The sequence below is a fragment of the Canis aureus genome, chromosome 22 (assembly GCF_053574225.1).
Source record: "Canis aureus isolate CA01 chromosome 22, VMU_Caureus_v.1.0, whole genome shotgun sequence".
Taxonomy (NCBI): Eukaryota; Metazoa; Chordata; class Mammalia; order Carnivora; family Canidae; genus Canis; species Canis aureus.
In genome coordinates, this window is record NC_135632.1 from 49017464 (window position 1) to 49041457 (window position 23994).

The 23994-nt window shown below is 43.3% G+C and overlaps 1 protein-coding gene across 1 annotated transcript in view; it reads right to left on the bottom strand.

Moving 5' to 3' along the window:
• SUSD5 (sushi domain containing 5) overlaps window positions 1-23994 on the bottom strand; it is a 51315-nt gene that overhangs the window by 7524 nt on the left and 19797 nt on the right. The window contains exon 4 of the mRNA XM_077866070.1: window positions 15284-15472. Within this exon, the coding sequence (XP_077722196.1) occupies window positions 15284-15472 (189 nt within the window). The remainder of the gene's footprint in view (window positions 1-15283; window positions 15473-23994) is intronic.

The following is a 23994-nucleotide window of genomic DNA, read 5'->3' on the forward strand; positions in this document are numbered from 1 at the left end:
TTAAAACTTAGGGATGCTTGGGTGGCTCAGTGGTTGAGCGTTTGCCTTCGGCTCAGGGCGTGATCCTGGAGTCTGGGATTGAGTCCCACATCGGGCTTCCTGCGGGGAGTCTGCTTCTCCCTCTGCCTATGTCTCTGCCTCTCTCTGTGTGTCTCTCATGAATAAACAAATAAAACCTTAAAAAAAATTAAATCTTAAAAAAAAAAGAAAGAAGGAAAAAGATAGCCTAGTGATTATTTCAGGAGACCCTTCCACCCCCTATGATGTCCCGTTCACAATCCCTAGACAGAAACCACATCGGTGGCTGGACCATTCTTAGGAGCATTACAGAATTCCGACACAGGCCCCTAGGGTTTGGGCAGGCTGGCCCACTCACTTTTGTGTCGTAATGCCTCATTCTCTGTTGCACTGCCATTCCAAGTAGTGCAGTCACCTACTCCACCACTCCACGGGCTTCACTGAGTGCACTGACTATTTATCTGACACTGCAAGGGCTCTGAGTCACTGTGGAACGGGACACGCAGTTCCTGCCCTCATGGAGCATAGGGGGCAGAATTCCAAGGTCTTGAGACTTTCCAGGTTTCATGGCAAAGCTTTTGTATGCACACATTCTCACCCATCCTGCCGGATAAAGACTGGGTTTTGCATTTAAGTACCATCTTTTCTTAAAAACACAACAAAATGAAACAAAAGCCACTAGCTAGGACAAAATGTTTCTCTAAAATTTACCCAAACAAGTCATATGGGATCCAGCTGGACTTTTAAGAAAGCCATGACTTAAATCTCTGACCTCCCTGCAGTTCTACTGTTGGCTTGAACGTGTATGTATGTACTGACTGCCGTGGAAAGGTGATCACAAAAAACACAATTCTCCATCTTTCCTGCATAAAGGCCTTCTGCAATGTGATTGTGTAGCTCTTCCCTTCGAGAAGGGTGCCTCTTTTTCCAGCTCGCAGCTTGGGACTGGCCTATACTTGCTTTGGCCCAGAGTACAGTGAAAACCTTGCATGTGCACTCTCACTCGCTCTCTCTTTCTCTGCACCCTGCCAGCTGCCAGCGGAACAAGCCTGGGATAGCCTACTGAGGGATAAGAGGCCATGTGGAGGAGAGGCAAACTGTCCCAACTGAACCCATGCTAAACCAGCCAGCTCCCGTCAGCCTGGGAGCTGACCACATTCATCCGAGTGAGCCCAGCCAAGGCCAGAAGGACGAGCTGGCTAAGCCCAACCCAAACTGCTTACACGAAAGCTGCACCCAAATAAATGAGGGTTGTTTAAGCCATTCCGTTTTGGGGGGTAGTTTATTATACAGAAAAACCGAATACACTAGCCATGAGCTGGCTCAAGGACAGGGACCCCTGGAGCAGAACAGCAGCCAGCCTGTAATGAGTATTCTTGTAGGTATTCTTGAGTGAGTGAAAGATTAACTGGCCCTGGGAGAAACAGGGAGGAACATCTACTCAGACCTCAGGAATCTCGGGATCCCTGCCTCACAACTGCTCAGAGCTAAGATCTAGTTCAGGGGCACAGTGCCCAAAACACAAGGGGACTTTGGGCTCATTTCCGATTTCTGAGGAATTAATTACATATATTCATAGACTCTTATAACACCTCTGAGAGATGCCACCATTGAAGCAATACTTGAATACAGACATATACACGGGAGTGTGACACACACACACACACACACACACACACACACACACATCTTGCACTCACAGATGAGCCAGCCAGTCCGCAGCCCAGCCTGTGAGAACACCTATTCTCCTCCCAGCCTCCCCTTGGTATCCCTGCCCTGACTGCAGTAAGAGAATGCCCTAGGAAAACTCCCTCCCCACTGCTAGCAGATTCATCTTCATGAGGCAGGGAAGTGAGCCCTCTCCACCAAAAGTTAGTCCTAATGCAAAGAAACTCAGCATAGCACACAGCTGACAGGTCATTTTTTGCCTCAAATCTGCTGTACCCAACTTGTTTTTTATTTTTTTTAATAGAATGTATTTTATGGCATTGCGGAAAAAATTAATATGTTTGTAAAACAATATACATATGCCAGTTGTCTCCCAGAGGTTCTGCTGTTGGGGATGAATACGCCTGTGTTCTCAGCTAGAACACAGCCCCCTTTCATGATGGGGAAAGGCAGGAAGCAGGTCTCTCCAAGACCATTTCTCCTCAAGAAGCTTTCCCCCACTTGAAATCACAGCCTATTACCTCATGCACGATCTGCAATGGAGGGCCTCTTACCACACATTATTTTACTAGGGAGTATTTCTTTGTTGCTTCATTGCAGCCCTAAGACACCAAACTGTTGAGAGCCCACAAATGGTTCTGTTTCATTCCATGGAAGTTCTTATCATTTCTGGTTAAATTCTGGCACTGCATTTATTTTCTGTCTTTCATCAGCTGTTGCTCACTGACCATTGTGTGTAAGGGCTAAAGGAACCAATATTTGCAGAGTTTTGCCAGAGTGGCAGCTGGCAGAGGCCAGCGTGAAGGCAGGTAGTAGGGTGGGAGTGTTCTCTCATGGTTCTCACGGCCATCTCCTTACAGCCCCAGCAGAGGCCAAGACTGATGTGGCCCATGGGTAAGCAGAACTCAACCCAAACAGGCAGCAGCTAAAAAGTATGAGTGAGGGATTCTCAAAATCTTCCAGTACCTCAGAGTATTTTTTTCTTTCTTTTTTTTCTTTGAAAGATTTTATTTATTTATTCATGAGAGACACACAGAGAGAGGCCGGGACATAGGCAGAGGGAGAAGCCCAATGCAGAACTCGATTTCAGGACCCCAGGATCAGGACCTGAGCTGAAGGCACACAACCACTGAGCCACCCAAGTGTGCCCAGTGTATTTCTTCTACCTCATTGCTCACACTCCACTTAAGTATATCACCAGGGGCATAAACAAAGATTACTTTTTTACTAGGGTGGATTATATGCCAGGCTTTAAAATATTCAAGTGGCCCAGCTGAAACAGCATCACATATTTTCTCTTCCCTATACCTTTCAAAATGAGGAAACACCACAACACATTTTTTAAAGTATGTGTGTGGGTGTGTGCATGCATGCCATACACACACATACAACTGGGCTTGATGAATATGAATTTTTTTAAATGCAGAAACTGTATTAAACATCAGGAAAAGTTTTTACAAATAACCACCATGCATGGTAAAGGACATAATATTTTGCAACAAGTTTCAAAATCTCGTTATCAGAGGAGAAACAGAAGATTCTGGAGCAGAGTAGAGAAGGGCAGGTTAGAGACGGGTAGCCGTCCTCACCCTCCAAAAACTGTACTGAAGAGTCAGCAAATCTCAGGCAGAAGCCAAGCAGATGGCGAGAAACAGACCAGTAACCAGCAGGGCTGATAGTTCTTGATGGAATCCAAAACGCTGGGACTTCTTCACCTTGTGCAGGTGAAATAAATCTCAACATAGGGCATTTAACCTTTCTGAAGACAAAGCAGAGCCCAGATATTTTAAAGCAAACAGAAAAACAAAAGTAAAACTACATATGCCTTCAGCTGAGTCATCCCCTTCTAGCGACCATTCCCTCTTCTGGATGAAAGGAAGATGCATGTAAAAGGCAAAGAACCGGGATCCCTGGGTGGCGCAGCGGTTTGGCGCCTGCCTTTGGCCCAGGGCGCGATCCTGGAGACCCGGGATCGAATCCCACGTCGGGCTCCCTGCATGGAGCCTGCTTCTCCCTCTGCCTGTGTCTCTGCCTCTCTCTCTCTCTCTCTCTCTCTCTCTCTCTGTGTGACTATCATAAATAATAAATAAAAATTAAAAAAAAAGGCAAAGAACCTAACTTAGAAGAAAGAATTTACAGAACAGGGGCACCTGGTTGCTCAGTTGTTGAGTGTTTGCCTTCAGCTCAAGTCATGATCCTAGGGTTCTGGGATTGAGCGTCACATCACGCTCCCCACCGAGGAGCCTGTTTTTCCCTCTGCCTATGTCTCTGCCTCTCTATCTCTCTCATGAATGGATGAATAAAATTTTAAAAAATAATAAAAAATAAAAAAGATTTTATTTGAGAGAGTGTGTGAGCATGAGCAGGGGGAAGAAGGGAAGGGGAGGGGCAGAAGGAGAGGGAGAAGCAGACTCACCACTGAGCCCAAAGTGGGGCTCAATCCCAGGACCCCAAGATCATGATCTGAGCCAAAGGCAGACACCAAACTGAGCCACCTAGGTGTCCCAAGAGATATACTTTAAATAGAACCATATAGGGAGGTGAAAGTAAAAGTAATGAAAAAATATATACTATGGAAAGACAAACCAGCAAAGAAGACTTTAAGCCAAAAAAGCAATACTAGAGATAAGGAAGGTCATTTCATAAAGATAAATGTTTCAATTACCAGGAAGATATTAACTTTTAAATATGTACTTAACAGAGCTTCAGAATACATGAACCTAAAAATATGTGAACTAAAAAAACCCCCACATAAATCCATGATCATAGTATCCTAAATCATAGATCATAAATACCTCTATCACTAACAATAAGAGCAAGCAGACAAACAGCTAAGAATATATATCTGGAAAACATGCTTAACTAATAAATGTGGTCTACTTGAAATATATAGATTACATCCATTCTTTTCAAATAAACATAGAATACTTTTACAAAGTTGAACATAAATACAATGTCAACAAACTTTAAAGGATTAAGTTCTCTAGCCATAGTGAAATTAGACAAAAAATTACTAGAAAATGCCTGTATTGCATAGATATTAAACAAAATATTTCTAAATAACTCATGGGTCAAAGGAGAAATTACAATGGAAATTAAAAAATATTCTAACTGAATGATAATGAAAAGTGACATACCTAAACTTGTAGGAAGTAGCAAACACTATGCTAACAGGGGAAGTTATAGTTTTATATCTATGTTAAAAAAGAAAAGACTAAATATCACATTGATTTCAGAAAGCTGGGTAAGGAAGAATAAGTTAAACACAAAGAAAGTAAAGGAAGGAGGGCCCCCTAGATGGCTCAGTCAGTTAAGCCCCAATTCTTGATCTCATTTCAGGTCTTAATCTCAGGGTTGTGAGTTCAAATCCTGTGCTGGGCTCCACACCAGGCATGGAGCCTACTCAAATAAGTAAATAAGTAAGTAAGTAAGTAAGTAAATAAATAAATAAATGGAGATTATAAAAGAACAGATATTAATAAAATAAAAACCAAACATGCAATAAAGGATCAATGTAGCCAAAATCTCGTTCTTGGAAAAGAACTACTGATTGATAGCTCAAAACATTGATAAGACCCTAGCAAGACTACTTCAGAAACATTTAGAGAGGACACAAATGAAAACATCAGGAATAAAGAGAAGCATCCCCAAAGATCTTTCAGATATTTGGAGAGATTATAACAAATTTATGCCCCCCCCAAATTCTTTTTTTAAGTTTATTTTATTTTTTTAAGTTTATTTACTTTCTTTTAGTAATATCTATACCCAACATGGAGGTCAAATTCATGACCCTGAGATCAAGAGTCACATGCTCCTCTGACGGAGCCAGCCAGGTGGCCCAAATAAAAAATTCTGATGAAATAGATAAAATCCTAGAAGAAGCTCATCAGAAATGCCACAAGAATAGAAACATTTTATATGCCATTAACTATTCATGAAATTGAATCTCACTACACACAGAAAACTAGGCACAGGTGACTTTGTCAGTGAATTCTATCAAATATTCAGGAATATAATTCCAATCTTACACAAACTCTTCCCAGAGAGCAGAAAAAGAGGAAATACTTCCCAACTTATTTTATACATCTGCTGTAACCATGGTACCAAACCCTGGCAAGGACATGACAAGAAAGTAGTTTTGCAGACCATTCTCACTAAACATAGATGCAAAAATCATAAATAAAATATTGACAAATAGAAACTAGTAATATATTTGTATTGATAGGCTGTATAAGCATTATATTAAAAGGATAATATATCACATCAAGTTAGGTTTATCCCAGGAATTCATGATTTGTTTATTTATTTATTAAATTAGTGTAATTAATAATAGCCCTAAACCTGAGACAACAAAAATGTTCATCAACAGTAGCATGGAATATTCCACAGCAAGGAAGAAGAATGAACTACAGCTTCATGGAACAACATGGGTGTGTCTCACAGACATAATGTTGGACAAAGGATGCCATACATAAGAGTACATCCTTCAGGCTTCCACTGAATAAAGTTTAAATAGGGAAAACATAGCTTATGGTCATGAAGTCTGGATATTCTTAGGAAAGCAATGACTGGAAGGTAACACTAGGAGTGTTTTCCATATAAATCAACAATATTACACGTTGTTAGGTTGTCACTCAACATAAATACAGTAGGCATTCATTCTTCTTAAGATGCTGGTACTTTGAAATATTTGAGAAAACATTGTTTGATGTTACGCATGTGTCACTTACATTAAGCTGTAAACCAGTTGCTGCTGACATTCCAACTAAGAATTCATAGTCCAGGAGTTTACAGTTAGCATTCTCATTGGGAAACTCACCCTCTAGATGTGCCTACTGTAAGTACCTCTATTATCTGTGTCTTGCTCAAAATCACAGGTAGCCTAATTAGTGCCCTGGATATCTGAAACGGCTATTGGCAAAATTAGTGGCCTAGTAACTATGATGGTACATATTAGAAATGGGCTCTCATTGGTAAAATGGAAGGTATTTATGAATGGGGATTGGCTAGGGATATTTGGGAGACACTTCTCATCCTAACATGGACAGGGTAACTCCAATGTAGACCTTGATGGTGCTTGAGACTTAAACCTTAAATGATCTTGTTTGGGAATCATGTGTTATGCACGGGAATGACGGCAGCAGCATGCATCCATGCACTGGGTACAACCACCCTACTCTTACAGCACAGCATGTCAAGCCCCTCCCAGCCCATGAACCCTGAGAACAAGGAACTCTGCCTTTGCATACCCTGCACATATCATGCTGCCTGGCACCTAGCAGACACTCTCTAAACATTTGCTGAGTGTACAAATGAGTCAGTGACAAGGTGAATTAGTGAATGGTAGGAGCCCATTCTGAGAAAGCTTGACTCGGTCTGGAAGTCCATCAAGCAGGGCATTATTTGATTAGTGACAGTAGCAGAGAATAGGGAAGGAGCTCCTAGTTCCAGCACTGGGCATAATCAATGTCTGCTGCATTCCTTTTCTTATATAATCTACCCCATGAGCTTAATTAAATATATCATGAGGTCAACAAGCACATAGAATATGGGCAGTACCCAAGCCATGTCTTCTCCCCTCACCCCACTCCTCTCCTTGTCTCGCAGGAATCACAAGTCTCATGTAGAATGTTAGAGCTAAGGATTTGGGAAAGGTCAGTCCACTGTGGCTGTGGGTAGACCTCCCTTGACTGGACCCTTATGATCAGTGTGACAGTATGAGGTGTGTGTATGTGTGTGTGTGTATGTGTGTGTGTGTGTGTGTGTGTAGGTTCTGCCTTCAGAGTCCCCTGAGCCTAGAGCATCTCTGGGCAGCCTGAGGCCTCAGACCAAGTGCTTCCTGTCTCCCCAGGTTCTCAGACCAATATCCCAACTCAGAAACAGGTTTTCACCATGTCACAGTTTTCCCAAACCTGTGAAATAGGGACAAGAACACCAACTGTTTACCAATAGTCTACCCCTGGAACATTATCCCACGCCTGTTTTTCTTCTCATGAGTTAAGAGTAAAGTTTGTTATTCATTGAATTTCAACCCCACATTAAGTTCTGCCCACAAGCTCAAAATGCCCAGCTCTGTGCCTGCTAAGGTGCTGGTTCTCTCACCTCCCCTCTGCTTTCCTGTGTCCACACCCTCCTTAATCATCCAGCCCTCCTTCTTGCCTTCTCCCCTCTCCCACGCTCTCCCTGAGATCTGTGCTAACACAACACGGGGCCTTCTGATGAAACCAACAAGTCCAGAAAATGTAAACTTCATGGGGAAAAAATCAGGTCATCCCCGGGTGTTTATTTTTCACTGTTACTTCAGGAAAACGGAAGAGCACAGATGGAGAGGACTCCAGTAAAAGGAGGAGGCTTGCCACTTTCCATCTCCTTCCACATTGTTGCATTTCCAGAAGTCCACACATACCTTTTCCCTCTAGTCTTGGCTACATAGTCTTTAAAAATAGTAATTCTGAAAAAGACAACCAGAGGAGCCAGAAATAACCACTGGTTCAATGAACCTCTGAACAAATATGGCAATACTGACAAGGAAATTCTAAATCACTTGCAGTTCTCATGCTTTATTCTGTGAAGGAAGTTCAATCCAAAACACGAAGACAAACAGAAATTGATGTTAACTTAAGAAAACAAAGAGAGGGCTTTAGAAGTGAGATAAAAGAGCAAAGGAACACTGAGAGAACAACTAGTTCATGGGGGTCTTGCACTGCCCCGTTGCTTTGCTCTCCTTGGGCTTCACAGGCCCCTGGAGGAAGCACACAGAAGAAACAGATGTTGGAACGAGACAGCAAAAGTGCCTGCTTTTATATTCTGGCCCTGCTGCCTCTTGGCTCTGTGACACAGGTGAGTTACTGAACTTCTCTCTACCTCTGTTTTCCTATCTACAATTTAAAGCTAGGCATTTCTGCCCTCAGCTTGGTGCAGATTAAAGGAGACAGTATGTGTCAAACACCTCTCATGGAAATGTTCTCTATTTTGGTTGTGGTGGTGGTTTCATGGTTGTTTAAACCTGTGACAACTCAGAGATTTTTGTAGTTGCAAGGGGCACTTCACTGTACGCAAAGTAGACCTCAATCAAGTTGTTGAAGAAAGTAGACAAAAGCAACAAAAAAAATTGCTCTCAGGACAGAGATGGCATGGAGCAAGTGTTTGGTTTTCTGACAGCTCAGTGCCTAACTTGTTTCTACAGCTGTGTCAGGCCGGGGAAGGGAAGAAGAGAAGCTGTCTATTTGTTGTCAGACTCAGAGGTAGGAGGGTGGGGGCTGGTAGGGTGAGGTCAAACTGGGTATCACTCACTTTCCTGACATTATAGACCAGAAAGTATAAATAGAACCCACGGAGCGTGGGGTGGAAAGTCTTAAAGTCTTTCCGAGCCTATCTCAACACTTGGCGGATGCCCTTTGTCAGGGCAAGTTTTAAAGGAGAGACAAGGGCCAAATCACAGAGGAAGTCTACGAGTCTTTCATTTCCTGGGTCATCTGCCCTATGTTCCTCTGCAGCAGCTGTTCTCTCCCAAGCCAACCACAAAGATGGGATGAACAGCTGTGCCTGGCACTGCGGCAGAGGCCACTGACCGCTGAGTGCTGACATCAGGAGCACGCACAGGTGGTGAAGGCAGTGTGTGGCCAGGGCAGTGAGTGTGCCCAGGGAGCCAGAGGCTCCTTGGGAAAGCCACAAGGGAGGCTCCATGGGTACCATCACTGGGGGCACATGGCCAGGAGTGGCCTCTTGGAGGGCTGGGAGGTCGAGACTGTTTGTAGAATACAGGTGACCAGAGAGAAAACATAGTCTTGAAGATGGACATGGGACTCGGCATACTAACAAGCTCAAAGGAAAGCAAACCTAGCATGTTAGTCTGCTGCATACATACTTAGGGAGCAAAGCTTCCAGATTTTTCTGTAATTAGGGCAACAACCAATTATAGCTAGATACTGAGAACATTAGAGAGGTATGACAGATATTTTCTGCTGCCTAGTGGGAAGAGAAACCAAAATGTGTGGTTTTGGGCAATAGAATGGAGGGCTGAATGGCTGGATCCAGACCTGGTCTCTAGAAACCAAAGCTAGAGAGATACAACATGCAGAGGGAAAATATGGAAGTCAAATAAGTCCTCACCCACTTAAGTTAATGGTCAAGGACAAACTCACTGTACTTAGGGGAGAGAGCTTGCTACCACCACTTGAGGCTGGATCTTAACTGCAGTGAACACACAAGCTAGGCAGCATGTGAGCCAGGCACCTTCCTGCATCACCCAACTCCACCCACCCAGGTGTACATGCCCCTAGGGTTCATTCACTCATTCATTCATTAGAGAGAGAGAGGGAGAAAACCCATACATGAGCAGAAGGGAGGGGCAGAGGGAGAAGCACACTCCCTGCTGAGCAAAGAGCCAGACTCAGGGCTCAATCCCAGGACCCTGAGATCATGACCTGAAGCCAAAGGGAGATGCCTAACTGATTGAGCCACCCAGGCACCCCAAGGGTTCATTCTTGCTCATCATTACAACTTTTAAATTTTGGCAAGCTCATCCAGGCCAGTCCCTAACTTACTAATGGATTAAAAAACAACTGCTGCTCTCCAGAATTGGTCTACTAAAGAACTGTGTTCTCCACTGGAGTAGTGGGTGCTGTTTATGTCCTCTCTGTGTCCCCTTTCCCAGGCCATTGCACCCCTCCCCCAGCTGCTGTAAGCATTGGCAGCCAATGGTGCCAATGGTGTCTGCTATCCCCTTCTCGGGAGAGGTGCCTTTGGTAGAATGGGAGCCTCACTTGGGTGCCACATGCACACCCTGCCACTTAAGCCCCACTAACCAATGACAGATGCATATGGAGGAACTCAGGGCTGGCCTCTTTGCTTCCAAGTGGGACCCACCCTGTGGCACAATTCATGAGATCAGGCAAAGGGAGAATGCCACTGAGGTCACAGCCTATCCTCCCCTCACCTATTCTGTTTCCCTATCTGCTTCTTCCCTCAATAAACCACATCTGAATACCATCTGAATAGGCTCTGCTTCTAGAGAATCTGACCGAATATGTTCAGCCAATCTTCAAATATCTATACAATGCCAACTTTGAATAGGATAGTCCTCATAGTAGTCTTGACCCCTCTAAGCCTCCAGAATCTCAGATACCAAACTCATCAGATCCCGGAGTTCTTTTAAGTCTTAACTTCCAAGGAACCCATGCCTTGAGGCTCTCTGGGCCTGCAGAGGTCAAGAGGGGAAATTAGGGACAGGGACCCTGTCATGACCTCAGCAGAGGAGCTCCTGAGGCAAGATGTAGGGGCAGGTTCTACCAGGGGGTTTGGAGTGGGCACCAGTAGCTCACAAGGAAATGAAAAAATATTGTGCAGTAAGGGTAGGGAAGTCCCACATCCTGAGGGCCTAAGGGAAGGAGGGTGAGTAGCCAGGCCCCAGTACAGAGAGTCAAGAAATCCCTGGAGGAGTAAGGCAGCTGTGACTCCAGCTTCTGGTCTCCAGAACCTGCGACATCTGCTGGCAAAGACCAACTTCTCACTCAAGGAACAGAGAGTTATAAGTCAGAGAGTGCCTTTGGTTACTTGTTGTAATAGGCACTAGAGTCAACAACCTACAAGGAAGCAGGGAGGGAGACAGAGTCATGCACAGAGCCCCTTAGATCCCATCAACGAGGGGGCCTGAATGCCCTCCTAGACCAGAATGAAGGTAAAAGGGAAAGAATAACACTCCTTGAGCCCATTCATGTCACAGGTCCCATCCTACATGAGGCACCTGCAGGAAGCCCACAGTGGAATTCGTGAAACTAGTATCCATGGTTTCATATGAGCCAAGTAAGACTCAGGGAAGTCAAGAAAATAGTTCATTTTCCCTTCTTTTCTGAAGCCTTCCCATTGTTGCTTTACATAGACTGAAGTCTCTCCCACCTTCAGATAACAAGAGCGAGCAAGCAAACAAAACGAAGCCACACAATCTCTGTGGTCCCTTGATCCTCTTCCAGCTGCGTCCTATGTCTCTGCCTAGTCTTCTTCATGAGCCCCAGAGATTTGAGAATGAATTGTCTGCTCCCCACCCTCTTCCTCGTTTCAACACATTCCTCTACTCACAGCACTCCACTCCCCATGTTCACACTGAAAATACAAGGCCACCAGAACCTTCGCATGCTGTGAAGCCAAGGCAGATGTCTGCAGCCTTTCATATGATTGAGCATTCCCACCAACTGGAAATGCACGCTTCCTTTAAAATTTCACCTTGCTTGCCAGCCATTCCTTCCACTGCATCATCTACTGCTTCTGTCTCCTTTGAGGCACCTGGTTTATAGAGTTGCCATTGGTGTTTGGGGCAGTTTTGCTCCAGTTTGTACACATAGCACCTGCGTCCTGCCATAGAAAGGCATGTGGAGTGGCCAATCAGCCCCAAGGAAGAGCTGTTATCCAAACCCACCTGGGGCCAGCTCCAAACCCTTCTGTGGCCCACTCTCCCAAGATGACTCTTCTCCAATGGAAGCAGTTCCCTCATCACAAAAGTGGATGTTCACTATAAAAATAAATGTGCAGGGACACTTGGGTGGCTGAGTGGTTGAGCATCTGCCTTTGGCTCAGGGTGTGACCTGGGGTCCCAGGATCTAGTCCCACATCAGGCTCCCTTCAGGCTCTCCCTCTGCCTGTGTCTCTCTGCCTCTCTCTGTGTGTCTGCTATGAATAAATAAATAAGATCTTTTAATAAAATGTGCAAAAGGGAATAAAATCCCAGGTGAAGACAGTCTTGTAACACATACACACTCCTTATAATGACACAGCTAGTTTAAATGTTTAATCTACAGGGCATCGAATACGGTAACCGTTTGTATACTCAGCCAAGTCCAGAAACCAGAATTCCTGTCCAAGAGCTGAAAGCTCTAACAGCTCTGCCTTTCCCTGAGAAAATAAACACCATTGCAGACACACAAAACCTGCATTTAGTTCTCATTAGACTGGGGCCTGTAAACAGCCCATTTGGCTGGTGGGCGTGGCTCCTGAGATGGCCAGGCTTGAAGTTCACCAGAAATAAAGCCAGCTCGTTATCAAACTCAGGGTGGGCATGGGTCTGTTTTGAGGTGACACACTTAACAAACAGCAAGCTCAGGTCTTATGCCTGATTTCCCCCTGCAGGTGAGTGATCAGTATTGGCAAGGAGCTCCTGCCTGCCACAAAACAACAGCGATGTTATAATGATGAGGAAAAGTGCTAGAAGATTGCTCAATAAATACTTCTAGCACTTGTCCACTTGTAACTTTTGTTGTTAGTCTGCAACAAGACACATAGATACACTGAGAGGATGTTTTTAGAAGTTTTCACAATAATTTGGTGGGGAATTTTATGTTTATTTAATTTAACAAAACTAGTATTTGTATTTGAAATATCTTTATTTTAGCTTTTTAAATAAGATTTTATTTATTTATTTATTTATTTATTTATTTATTTATTTATTTGAGAGAAAGAGACCATGTGTGAGAGAGACAGAGAGAGAGAGCATGAGCCCAGGGAGGGGCAGAGGAAGAAGCAGACTCCCGCTGAGTAGGGAGCCTGATTTGGGGCTCCATCCCAGGGGATGCGGGGCTTGATCCCAGGACCTTGGGATCATGACCTGAGTAAAAGGCAGATGCTTGACTAACTGAGCCACCCAGGCGCCCTGAGGGAGAGAGTCTTAAGGAGACTCCTCATTGGGAGTGGAACCCAAGTCAGGGCTCCATCTCAAGACCTGAAGGTCATGATCTGAGCTAAAACCAAGAGTCAGGTGTTTAACCGACTAAGCCACACAGATACCCCTATTTTAGCTTTATATTAATTGATTTTTACTGTATTTTGCTAAAGTATCAGTCTGCTAATACTAGAAAACAACTTTTAATGGTCCACAGAGAGTTTGAGAAGTAGTGAAATAAACAATTAAAAAAAAACCCTATTCATTAAAAGATCCTCCAAGAGGAGAAAGATAAGCCACAGAATGAGAGAAAATATTTGCAACATATTATGAAAGTTTATGTAAAAAGAAATCCTACATTATGTAAATAACTTGAATCATTTAGAAAAATGGGCAGAAGACTTGGATAGACATTTTACAGAGGAAATGCAAGTGCCTGTTTAACATGTGGCAAGTGCTCAACCAGACAAATGAGTATTACAACTAAGTCAACAAAGGATAGTCACCAGATTGGCAAAAAGGTACGAGTCTCCCAATTCCGAAGGCTGGTGAGGATGCTGAACAACAAGAACTCTCAGGCAAGAGAGTAAAGTGGTTGGAACACTTTAGAAAACTCTCTAGCAGAATCTGCTCATGCTGAAGACACACCTACCCCACAGGCAGTGAATCCACTCCCAGGAACCAGCAGAAAGATGTTCACATGTGAACTCAACGACTTGGATGAGAACAATCATGGCAGTGTAGCTTGTGATGACCACCAAATGAAAACAAGCCAAACGTCCACCAGCATGTTGGAGAAATAAATGGTGCTGTATTCACATTTAGTAAATAGCAGTGAAGACAACAAACCGCAGCTTAGGTGACGACATGGATAAGTTTCTCAGACAAGACAGCACCCTACTCTTGTCATGGTTCCCCTGTGGGATCTGCAGGACGTTCCAGGGACTGACTGTCCAATAAATTCACTCACACTGTGGTGCTGGAGTCATTGCCCTCCATGGAGCCAACCTCTGCTTGGTCCCCAGATATCACGGGGGTGGTGGTCAGGAAGTGGTCTCTGAAGGAGTCTTGGGGTAAGAGCAGCCCTGTGAGGTCAGGGAACAATTCAGAGTCTGGCATGAAGCCATAAGCCCACGTCAGGAATGGGGAGGCCAGGTCAGGCTGTGGCTGAGGACAGTGATTTCTGCTACTGGGAAAATCCCCAAGAGACTGGGCTGAGGTAGGATGAAGAAGCCTGTGACTTCCAGGTATGACAATAATGGAGTGAGGACATCTAGGGGAAGAAGATCAGGTTTCTGATGCTCAATGCTCACCTGGAGTCTTTTTAGTCTCAACTAAATATCTAGGTTCACGTAACTGGCAGGAGCTGTAGGCCAGGAACAAGAGCAAGGCATCAGGGCAGCAACAGGCAGCTCTGGTCAGCAGAGCCAGGCCACACAGCAGTCTTAGAGTCTTCTCCTTGCCTCAGGGGCCAGGGAGCAGGACTTACCCGTGTTGTTGTGGGCACACCCTGGTTTCCAAGCCTGGTCTCACCCCCACCCCCCACCCCCAGAGCCAAAAGCTCCTGTCACATACCATAGCGAAGCCAGTGAGGTCCCTGCAAGGGTTATGCCCTGTGACAAGATTCACCATACAGGGAAGCCCAGATTGCATCCCATGTTCATGACCAGTCCTCCTGGCCCTGTCTACCAATCTGGGGTCATTTTTTACCACAGGCATTATTTCGTGGTACCACATCTTTTATTTTTTTCGTGGTACCACATCTTGATCAGATTTCTAACTTATTTAGAAAGTTAACCTCAAGTCAAGTGGAGATGTTGCCAGGTCCAGAACTCAGGGGAAAGGTCTAAAAGCCTCTTTCAAAGGGATCCCTGTGGAGAAGAGCCCACCCCAACCCATCCAGCACACAGTGTGTGGGCACCAGGCCGAGCCCGGCGGGCAGCTTACCTTTCCCGCAGGCCTGCACCAGGCCGTACCACTCCCCACAGCTGTTGCACAGCAGGGTGAAGGCGGTTTCGTGGTGGCCCGTGACCTGGCCCGGGGCGCACACATACAGCAGCTCGTCTCCCATCTCCAGGCCTGTGCGGCCCTGCAGGATGGTGTGTGGGAACGAAGGTGGGTCTCCACACGGCTTATCTGAGGAAAAGGAGTCACAGTGAGCTTTCCCAAACTATGGAGGAACTTTTGCAGCCTGGGAGAAAATAAGGTTAAAAGCAATTCTCCCCTCCCTGGGTCCTGCCTATACCCTGAGCTGGGATCACAGGGGCTATTTCCTCTTCACTCTGGCATCCCCAGAGCCTGGACAAATGCCCGGCACAAAGGAGGCACTCAGAAAGATACTGGCTGAATGAATACATGTGCTACAAAGTGCTACAACTTTGTATTTTGAAATTGCCGGGCAACATTAGCCTCTAATGTCTCCTTGAAAGGAAGACCCAGAAACATATGCCTAGCAACAAGCTCCTTTTTGTCTTACTTACCTAAGTGAACAGGTACTCTGTCAAAAAGCTAAATGTGGGACACCTTGGTGGTTCAGCGGTTGAACATCTGCCTTCAGCTCAGGTCATGATCCCGGGTCCTGGGATCGAGTCCCGCATCAGGCTCCTCGCAGGAAGCCTGCTTCTCCCTCTGCCTGTGTCTCTGCCTCTTTCTCTGTTTCTTTCATGAATAGATAAATAAAATCTTTAAACATATTTTTTAAAAAGCTAAAATGCTACAGATTGTAAAGTGCAGCAAAAGGTGCCTCGCCCTTCCCCCCCCCCCCCCGGCCACAATTCTGACAGTGACACTGTTACCAGTTTGGTCTATACAAGTAAATACAGATATAGGTATAGACAGACACTAACATACATGCACAGTTAGGTAGGCATAGACAGGTATGAATATGACATGATCTTATTTATGTTAAAAACCACATACACAGGTATTACTGATACCTGCTTTTTAAAAAACCTAGTTTTTAGAGCAGTTCATAGCACAATTGAGTAGAAAGTACAGAGAGTTCCTATACATCCCCTGTCCCCATACATGCACAGTCTGTCCAATTAGCAACATTTCACACCACATTGGCACCTCTGTCACAATCTTCAAACCTACATTGACACCTCATTATCACCCCAAGTCTGCAGTTTACATTTGGGCTCCCTCTGTGGGTGAGTGCCATGCTTAGATGTGAAGATGGAGAAGAGCCTGTGCCTAATCCCTGGAACCTCTGTCAATGCCCTCACGCTGGCCCCAAGAGTCACTTTTGGGGCCCAGGTTTCCTTTTAGCGCCCCTGTTCTTTTATTTATTTATTTATTTATTTATTTATTTATTTATTTATTTATTCATTCATGAAAGTCACACAGAGGAGGCAGAGACACAGGCAAAGGGAGAAGCAGGCTCCCTGTAGGGATCCTGATGTGGGACTCGATTCCAGGACCCGGGAACATGACCGGAGCTGAAGGCAGATGCTCAACCACTGAGCCACCCAGATGTCCTGTTAAGTTCTAGTTCTCCTATGAGAATGTTTTTTACTGGTACATATTTTTATTTATTTGCTGGAAATGAGCCTTTTAGGAATGAATGTAGACTGGTTTGTATTAAGACTAAATAAATAAATAAATAAATAGTAAACTTGCAAATTGCTTACGAAAGACCCAAGACTTCAGTCAGCAAGGGAGCCCCTAAGGTGAGGGGGGAGGGAATCCAAGCTTTCCTGCTTCTGCATTGATTAGGAGCCCTGGGGTGTAGTTCATGTGAGACCCTTGGATTCAGAGCTCTGTGGGGCTGACCCTAACACAGAGCCCAGGCATGCGGAGTAACACTCTCACTGGTATTAGCTGGGGGAAGAGGTTAATGGTCACAGAGCTAGGGCCTGAGCCAAAGGTCAGACTTGCGCCTCAAGGTGGGCAGTGGACACTCCGGCTGTGGCCTGAAGCGCCTCCCTACTGCATCCTCTCAGGTAGTGACCTAAATGTATACCATTTAAAGTATACATATCTTAGTGGGAAAGCTTCAAATGTCCCACCATTAAGTTCGACGCTAGCTGCAGTTTTCTGGTAGATGTTCTTTACACAGTTAAAGAACTCTGGGGTCTTCTGTTCCTAGTTTGCTAAGTTTGATCATGAACGAACATTGTTTTTTTTTCAAATGTTTTTCTGCATCTATCAATATGATCACATGCTTTTTCTTCTTTAGCCTATTGATGCCATGGGTTATATTCATTAATTTTTGAATATCTGGGCTAAATCCCACTCAGTTCTGATGTATAATTCTTTTTCATGTATTACTATTTTCAAATTGCTAATGTTTTGTTGAGGATTTTTACATTTATATTTATTAGATATTGGTCTGTAGTTTTATTTGTAGTGACTTGTCTCATTTTGGTATGAGGGTAATGCTGGCCTCACAGAATGTGTTAGGGAGTATTCCCTCTGCTTCTAACTTCTAGAAGAGATTGTCTTAACAACTGGTATAATTTCTTCCTTAAATGTTTGGTAGAATCTCTAGTGAACTCATCTGGGTTTGGTGTTTGGCAAGGTTATTAATTATTGATTTAATTTCTTTCCTTACACACTGGGCTAAAAACTAGAAGTCTGTTTCCCCCCAATGTTCTAGAGCTTTTTCTACATTAGTACCATTTTTTACAAAAATTTTTATTTATTTATGATAGTCACACAGAGAGAGAGAGGCAGAGACACAGGCAGAGGGAGAAGCAGGCTCCATGCCGGGAGCCCGATGTGGGATTCGATCCCGGGTCTCCAGGATCACGCCCTGGGCCAAAGGCAGGCGCCAAACCGCTGCGCCACACAGGGATCCCTAGTACCATTTTTTGAAAGGCTATTCCATAGCACATTATTTAGTCATTACGTAGACATTTTGCTGATTCTAAGGTTTCACTATGATAAACAATTCTACAAAATGAACGGCTCTGTGTACATTTTGGTACATACTTTATTAAGATAAACTCCTAGAAGTGGAATTGCTGCATTAAAGTGATGTGGTGATGCTTTTTATTTTATTTTTTAAATAAAGGAGATAGTTTTTATTTTGAATTTCCTCTTCTAGTTTTATGTTGGAAAGGAAAGCTTTTAGTCCGTATGCAGTCAAATCACCTAAGAAGCATATCACTTAAGCAAGAAAAGATGAAGACAGAAGACAGAACTTGTGTTTTAAGCCACCCTGAGTGGCCTGTCAGCTTGTAATTTTGGTAGCACTTTCTCAACAAGAGTCATTGCTATGCATGTTCTTTAAGAGAACAAGAGATTTGGAATGAAAATGGTGTGGTTGCCTTTTAAGGATGCTGGCACAGAGTGCTGCATTTTAACCCAAACTGTCTTGGCTGTGTTGCCCAGGAGATCAAGTGTTTGTTTCATCTATGGGGCAAGTAGGGCCAGGCAGCCATCTGAAAGTTGCCACAAATCCAGGGGTCCCCCCGCTGAGCAGAGACTCATCATCACTCAGTCTGAGCAGGGCATCCTGAAAAGAATGGACCAACTCCTCAGTCAAGCAAGGCTGGCCTGAGTTTCAGCTAGCACCTAGGGGCAACGGCCTCCATCTCTCTCTCCATCTTCCTTGGCTGGCTAGGACTCGTGCTGGACACCCCAATTTCTGTCCTCTTACCAGGACCTAATTCTAGGAAACTGGAGGCTCTTCATCAAACATTCACTATCAAAGGACCAGTAAATACTATCAGTCTCACACAGCTCTATCTGTAGGACACAATACCAACTCCTTGCAATGAAAATCCAGGAGCAGAGTAACTGTTCTCAGAGAGCATAAAGGGGAACTTCAGGCCAAATTCACATCCTACCAGATTCATGGGATCTTCTCCCTCGGAGTTAATTTCTAGAATGGTACAGGCTAGAATCTAGCTTGGGAAAACCACAATCATACTCCTGAGAGTCTGCGTACACAGACCATATAGTTCTGAATTTCCCACAAATGTTCAAGACAGGAAACACGCTGCTTCTTAGGTGGTGTGATTTCAGAAACTCTAGGACAACAGTTGTATGTGTTAACACAACCAAGTGCATGCCAAAAGCACCACTTATGTCCAGGCCCAACTTGAATTAATTCCTTTCATTAACCTTCCCATCTTAAACCTCACAAGGGAGCTCTGAAAAAAAGCTGGCTATATACCTAGATCCTATTCTCTTTAGAATAGGATGTAAGTTTAGAAACTTACATTTGGGCAGCCTTTACTGCTACTTCTCAATTATTCTGCAGCTAGGAACTGTGGTTTGGGAATTTCTCAGAACCTAAAGCTGGGTTTCAGCCATTTGAACATAAAGAGCAATTTCTATTATTTTCCCTTCAAAGAAAAGAGATTTTATAAAAGATCTTGTCTATAAAATAGTATTGATAAACAACTCATTTGCCAACCACAGCTTCTGATAACCAGTTTCCACAGGATTTAGAACTCATATAAAAGTTGATGCTTTTCTTTTGAAAAATCTTAAACTTATAGCCTCTCACAATTTGCAAAACCAAGATGCAGAAATCCTGACACAAATGCTTGACCTTGCTTCCTTCCTTTTGGTGTTTTCTAAGCTATGTGAAGAAGCTGTCTTTAGTGTCCACCTGCCCAGCTCCCTACAACCCTACTCACCCCATATACAATTGGCACTGCCCTCTCTCTTCTGTCCAACTTTATTGTTAGTTCCCAGGCTTTCCATATCAGTGTTCCTCAAACTTGAACATGATCAGAATTACCCAAAGGCTTGTAACACATACACACCCCTTCTCACAGAGACTGCTGTGTTTTTGAGTTTCTAACTCAGTAGTTGGTCATGGTTAGGGCCCAAGAATTTGCATTTATAACAAGTTCCCAGGTGATGTTAACACTACTTGTCCAGGGACCATTCTTGGAGAACTAGTGCTCTAGATAAAAACCTACCCTCAAAAACAGGCAAAACTGATATATGGTGATGGGAATCAGAACAGAGATTGCTTTGGCTCTGCTGGAATAAGGAGGGGCAGTGAATCTTTGGAAATAGGCTCCAGGGAACTTTATGGGGTGAAGGAAATGTTCTGTATCTTGACTTGGTGTTGATTACACAGGTGTAGACATTTGTCAAAACTTATCAATCATAAGGTCTGTGCATTTTGTTGGTATAAATCATACTCCACAAAATAAGTTAATTTAAACAATATCTCCCCTTCAGAAAAACTGCAACTTATTCAGCATGAAGTATAAATGAGTAAAAATTATTCACAACCTCTCCCAAGGGGAACTGAATTTGACAAGGACCGGTGCCTTAGGGGAGTGGTTTCTAACTTGCAGACTTTCTAAGCGGGGAGTACTGCAAGTGTGTGGGCAAGTTTATATGCAGTTAAATTCTATATCAATCGATACATTTAAATCAATTACTGTCACATGGAATCTATGTGATATCAGTTCCTGAGTTTCCCCTGGTAGAAAATAATTTTTAAATGTTCTAGAATAAAATGAGATTTGTGATATCCAGCATTTGCTTTAAAATATCTCAATAGAAAAAAATCTCAGTGGGGAAAAACACTGGAGAAAATAGATAAAGTCAAATTGGCAAAATATTGACCTTGAAGCTGTGTGGCAGCCAGAAAAGGATTTGTGATACTATTCTTGCTACTTTTGTGGTTGTTTGGAAATTTTCATGGTTAAAGTTTTAAAATTATCCATATAGGTATTTCTTACATAAGCCAGAAAACTTGAAAAACTCACAGGGAAAAGAATACCACAGGAAAAATAAAAATTCTCCTTGAATTTCACCAATGATAACCATTGTTAATATGGGTTTTGTTTTCAGTTTTGCGCACACATGGTATTTTGCCACGTGATGATATAACTGTTTTCTTTTGTAGCTTTTAATTTAACATAATATTATGATATTTTTCCCCATCAACAAATATTTGTACTATTTATTGTTGTTGTTTTTAGAAAGGAAGAGCGAGAATCTTAATCAGGCTCCGTGCCCAGCACAGAGCCGACACAGAGCTCCATTTCACAGCCCTAAGATCATGACCTGAGCTGAAATCAAGAGTTAGACATTTAACCGACTAAGCCACCACCCAGGCACCCCAAATATTTGTATTACTTGAATTTACTTGTAAATGACTATATATTATTCCATTTGTATGGACTTAACCATATGGACTCTCCTATTAGATATTAACATTGTTTCCAATTTCCCTTACTAAGTAATGAACACCTTAGTAACATACTTTTGTACTTACCTATGATAATTTCCTTAGAATAAAATACTCAAAATAGAATTGATGGGTGAAAGGGCATATGTATTTTTGAAGCTTCTGATAGGTTGTGCCAAGTTGAATATGAGTGTTTTAACAGTCTATACCCTTCAGTGGTATATAAACTTGCCCATTTCTTCTCAGTACACCGGGGACTACCATCTTTGTAAACTTTGACAATTTTATGAACCAAAAAGTGATTTCTTATACTAACATGCATATCTTTGAATTGGTAAAAAGAGTTGAATATTTATTGACCATTGTATTTCTTAAAAGTATTTCTCTATTACGGTCTTTACCTTATCAATCTACAAGAGATTTCCATATATCAGTACAAGAGTGAATTGCTTAGCTTCCCAAATTCCTAACCAATCACAGTACTATCAATCTACCCAACCTTCTCCCACTGACTGGAAGTCTCACCACCTCACTACAGACTTATACTTAGGCACACTGGGTCTGTTTTGGTGCTTCCAGCCTTTCATATTGACATGTTTATCTATTTGTGTTTCTCTACAGTGCCAAATGATTTTATTTATTATAGCTTTAAAATGTGTTTTGATATCAAATATGTTTGATATCATTCCTCCTGAGTTGAGGAATGGCAAGAAGTTAGTAAAACTGAAGTATAAAGTACAAGGTAGGCAGGCAGGGATGAGTTTATGGAAGGCCTTTGTGAACCAGGAAGTCTGGAATTTGTCCAGTGGAGAAGGGGGTACAATTAAAAACAGGAAATAACACAATCCCCTTGGCACCTTACAAGGAGCACTGCTGCAGGGTAGAGAACGGATTGAGGAAATATCCTGGAAACTGAAGAGCCAGTCAGGAGGCCATTTGAGATATCCAGGAGAGTAGGGCAGGAACTGAAGTGAGGCACAGATGGCAAGACCCAGATGGATCTGGGAGACGCTGAGAAGGAAAGTTTTTGCAGAATTTACCACTGAAAAGTTCTGAGAGTAAAGGAGAGGATGGGGTGAGTGTGTGTGTGGGGGGCGGGGTGGTAAGCAGGATAAGGGGGATGAGCACAGGGCAGGACCAGTGGAGTTTGAAGTTCTAAGAGAAGCACCCATAAGCAGTTGCATGTATGGAATCTGGGGCTTAGTGGAGAGGTCTAGGCTTAAGAGAATGATCTGGGATTAATGAGCATTTAGATGAGAATTGAAGCTACTGAAATGTTGAGTAAGTAGAGATGAGGCCCAGGTGAGAACCCAGGAGGTGAGCAGAGAATGAAGAGTTTACCAGGGTTACCACTCAGCCAGACAGATACAAAGAAAACCCAAAGGAAGTCAAGGGAAAACATGCTTCAAGGAGCAAGGCATGGTCAGGTACTTAAGGCTGCAGAAAGAGCAAGCAAAATGCAGGCTGAGACGCAGCCTCTGCAGTCATCCACAGGGAAGCTACCAGTACCCTTGGTGAGAACGGTGTCACTTCCGTGATAGGACAGAAGCCAGGAAGCAGTGGGCAGAGTGATGGGAAGTGAGATCATGAAGACGATGAACATAGAGGAATTTAGGGCCATGAAGGAGAGGAGAAAGATGGGATGGTACCTAAAGGGATATGGAGGAGCTGCTCAATGAGAATATGAATTATTTTCTAAACAGTTTCAAACTGTTTCATTTGCTCTGACAGCTTAAAGTAATTCCCTCTCTTCTGACATGTTGACATTTTTTGTGTTTCTTGGTCATTCTTTCCTGCTTGCTTATTCCCCCAGCTGACCAGTGGTGTGCTGGTAAATTCTAGCAACAGGCTCGTGGCTGGGGGATGGTTCTGTTGAAGGAAGGGGGAGGAGACTGTTGTTGTGTAGGCAGTTGACCATGTCTGATGTGGCACAAGGTCTTAGCAGACAAGGTCTTAGTGCAATTTCTGACACACAGTTCTCAATAAATTATAACTATAAAAAGAGCCTGAAATAATTAAAGATGGGCAGAGAAACTGATGTATGAGGATGTTCAATCATGGTATAATAAATAATACTGAAATGAAAACCAGAGAACTACCAAAATGTCTAATGAAAGGAAAATGTCTAATTTATGGTGTGTTCATATAATGCATTGTCATAACAGCCACTAAAAAGTCATCCTTTGGGGCATATGCAGTGTCATGGGAAGATGTATATTAATGAGTGAAAAACAAACAAACACAGACCTATATATTGTCCAGAAAATCCCAATTTGGTGAACTAAATAAAAATTCAGGGTAACCAGGGCTGATGCTTAAGTACTTATCTCAGGGTAGACTGATTATAAATGATGTGAATTTTCTTTAGACTTTCTATGACAGTGACCACCTATTCATGTTTATAATTAGAGTATATATTAAAAATGCACATGGACCTAGTGACACCCATTTCCTATGGTTTTTAACAGAATTAAATGACCTCATGTCTTGCCTAGTTCCACTACATGCCTGGAACTTACTGGGGACATAAATAAAAATGAGTTCCAGG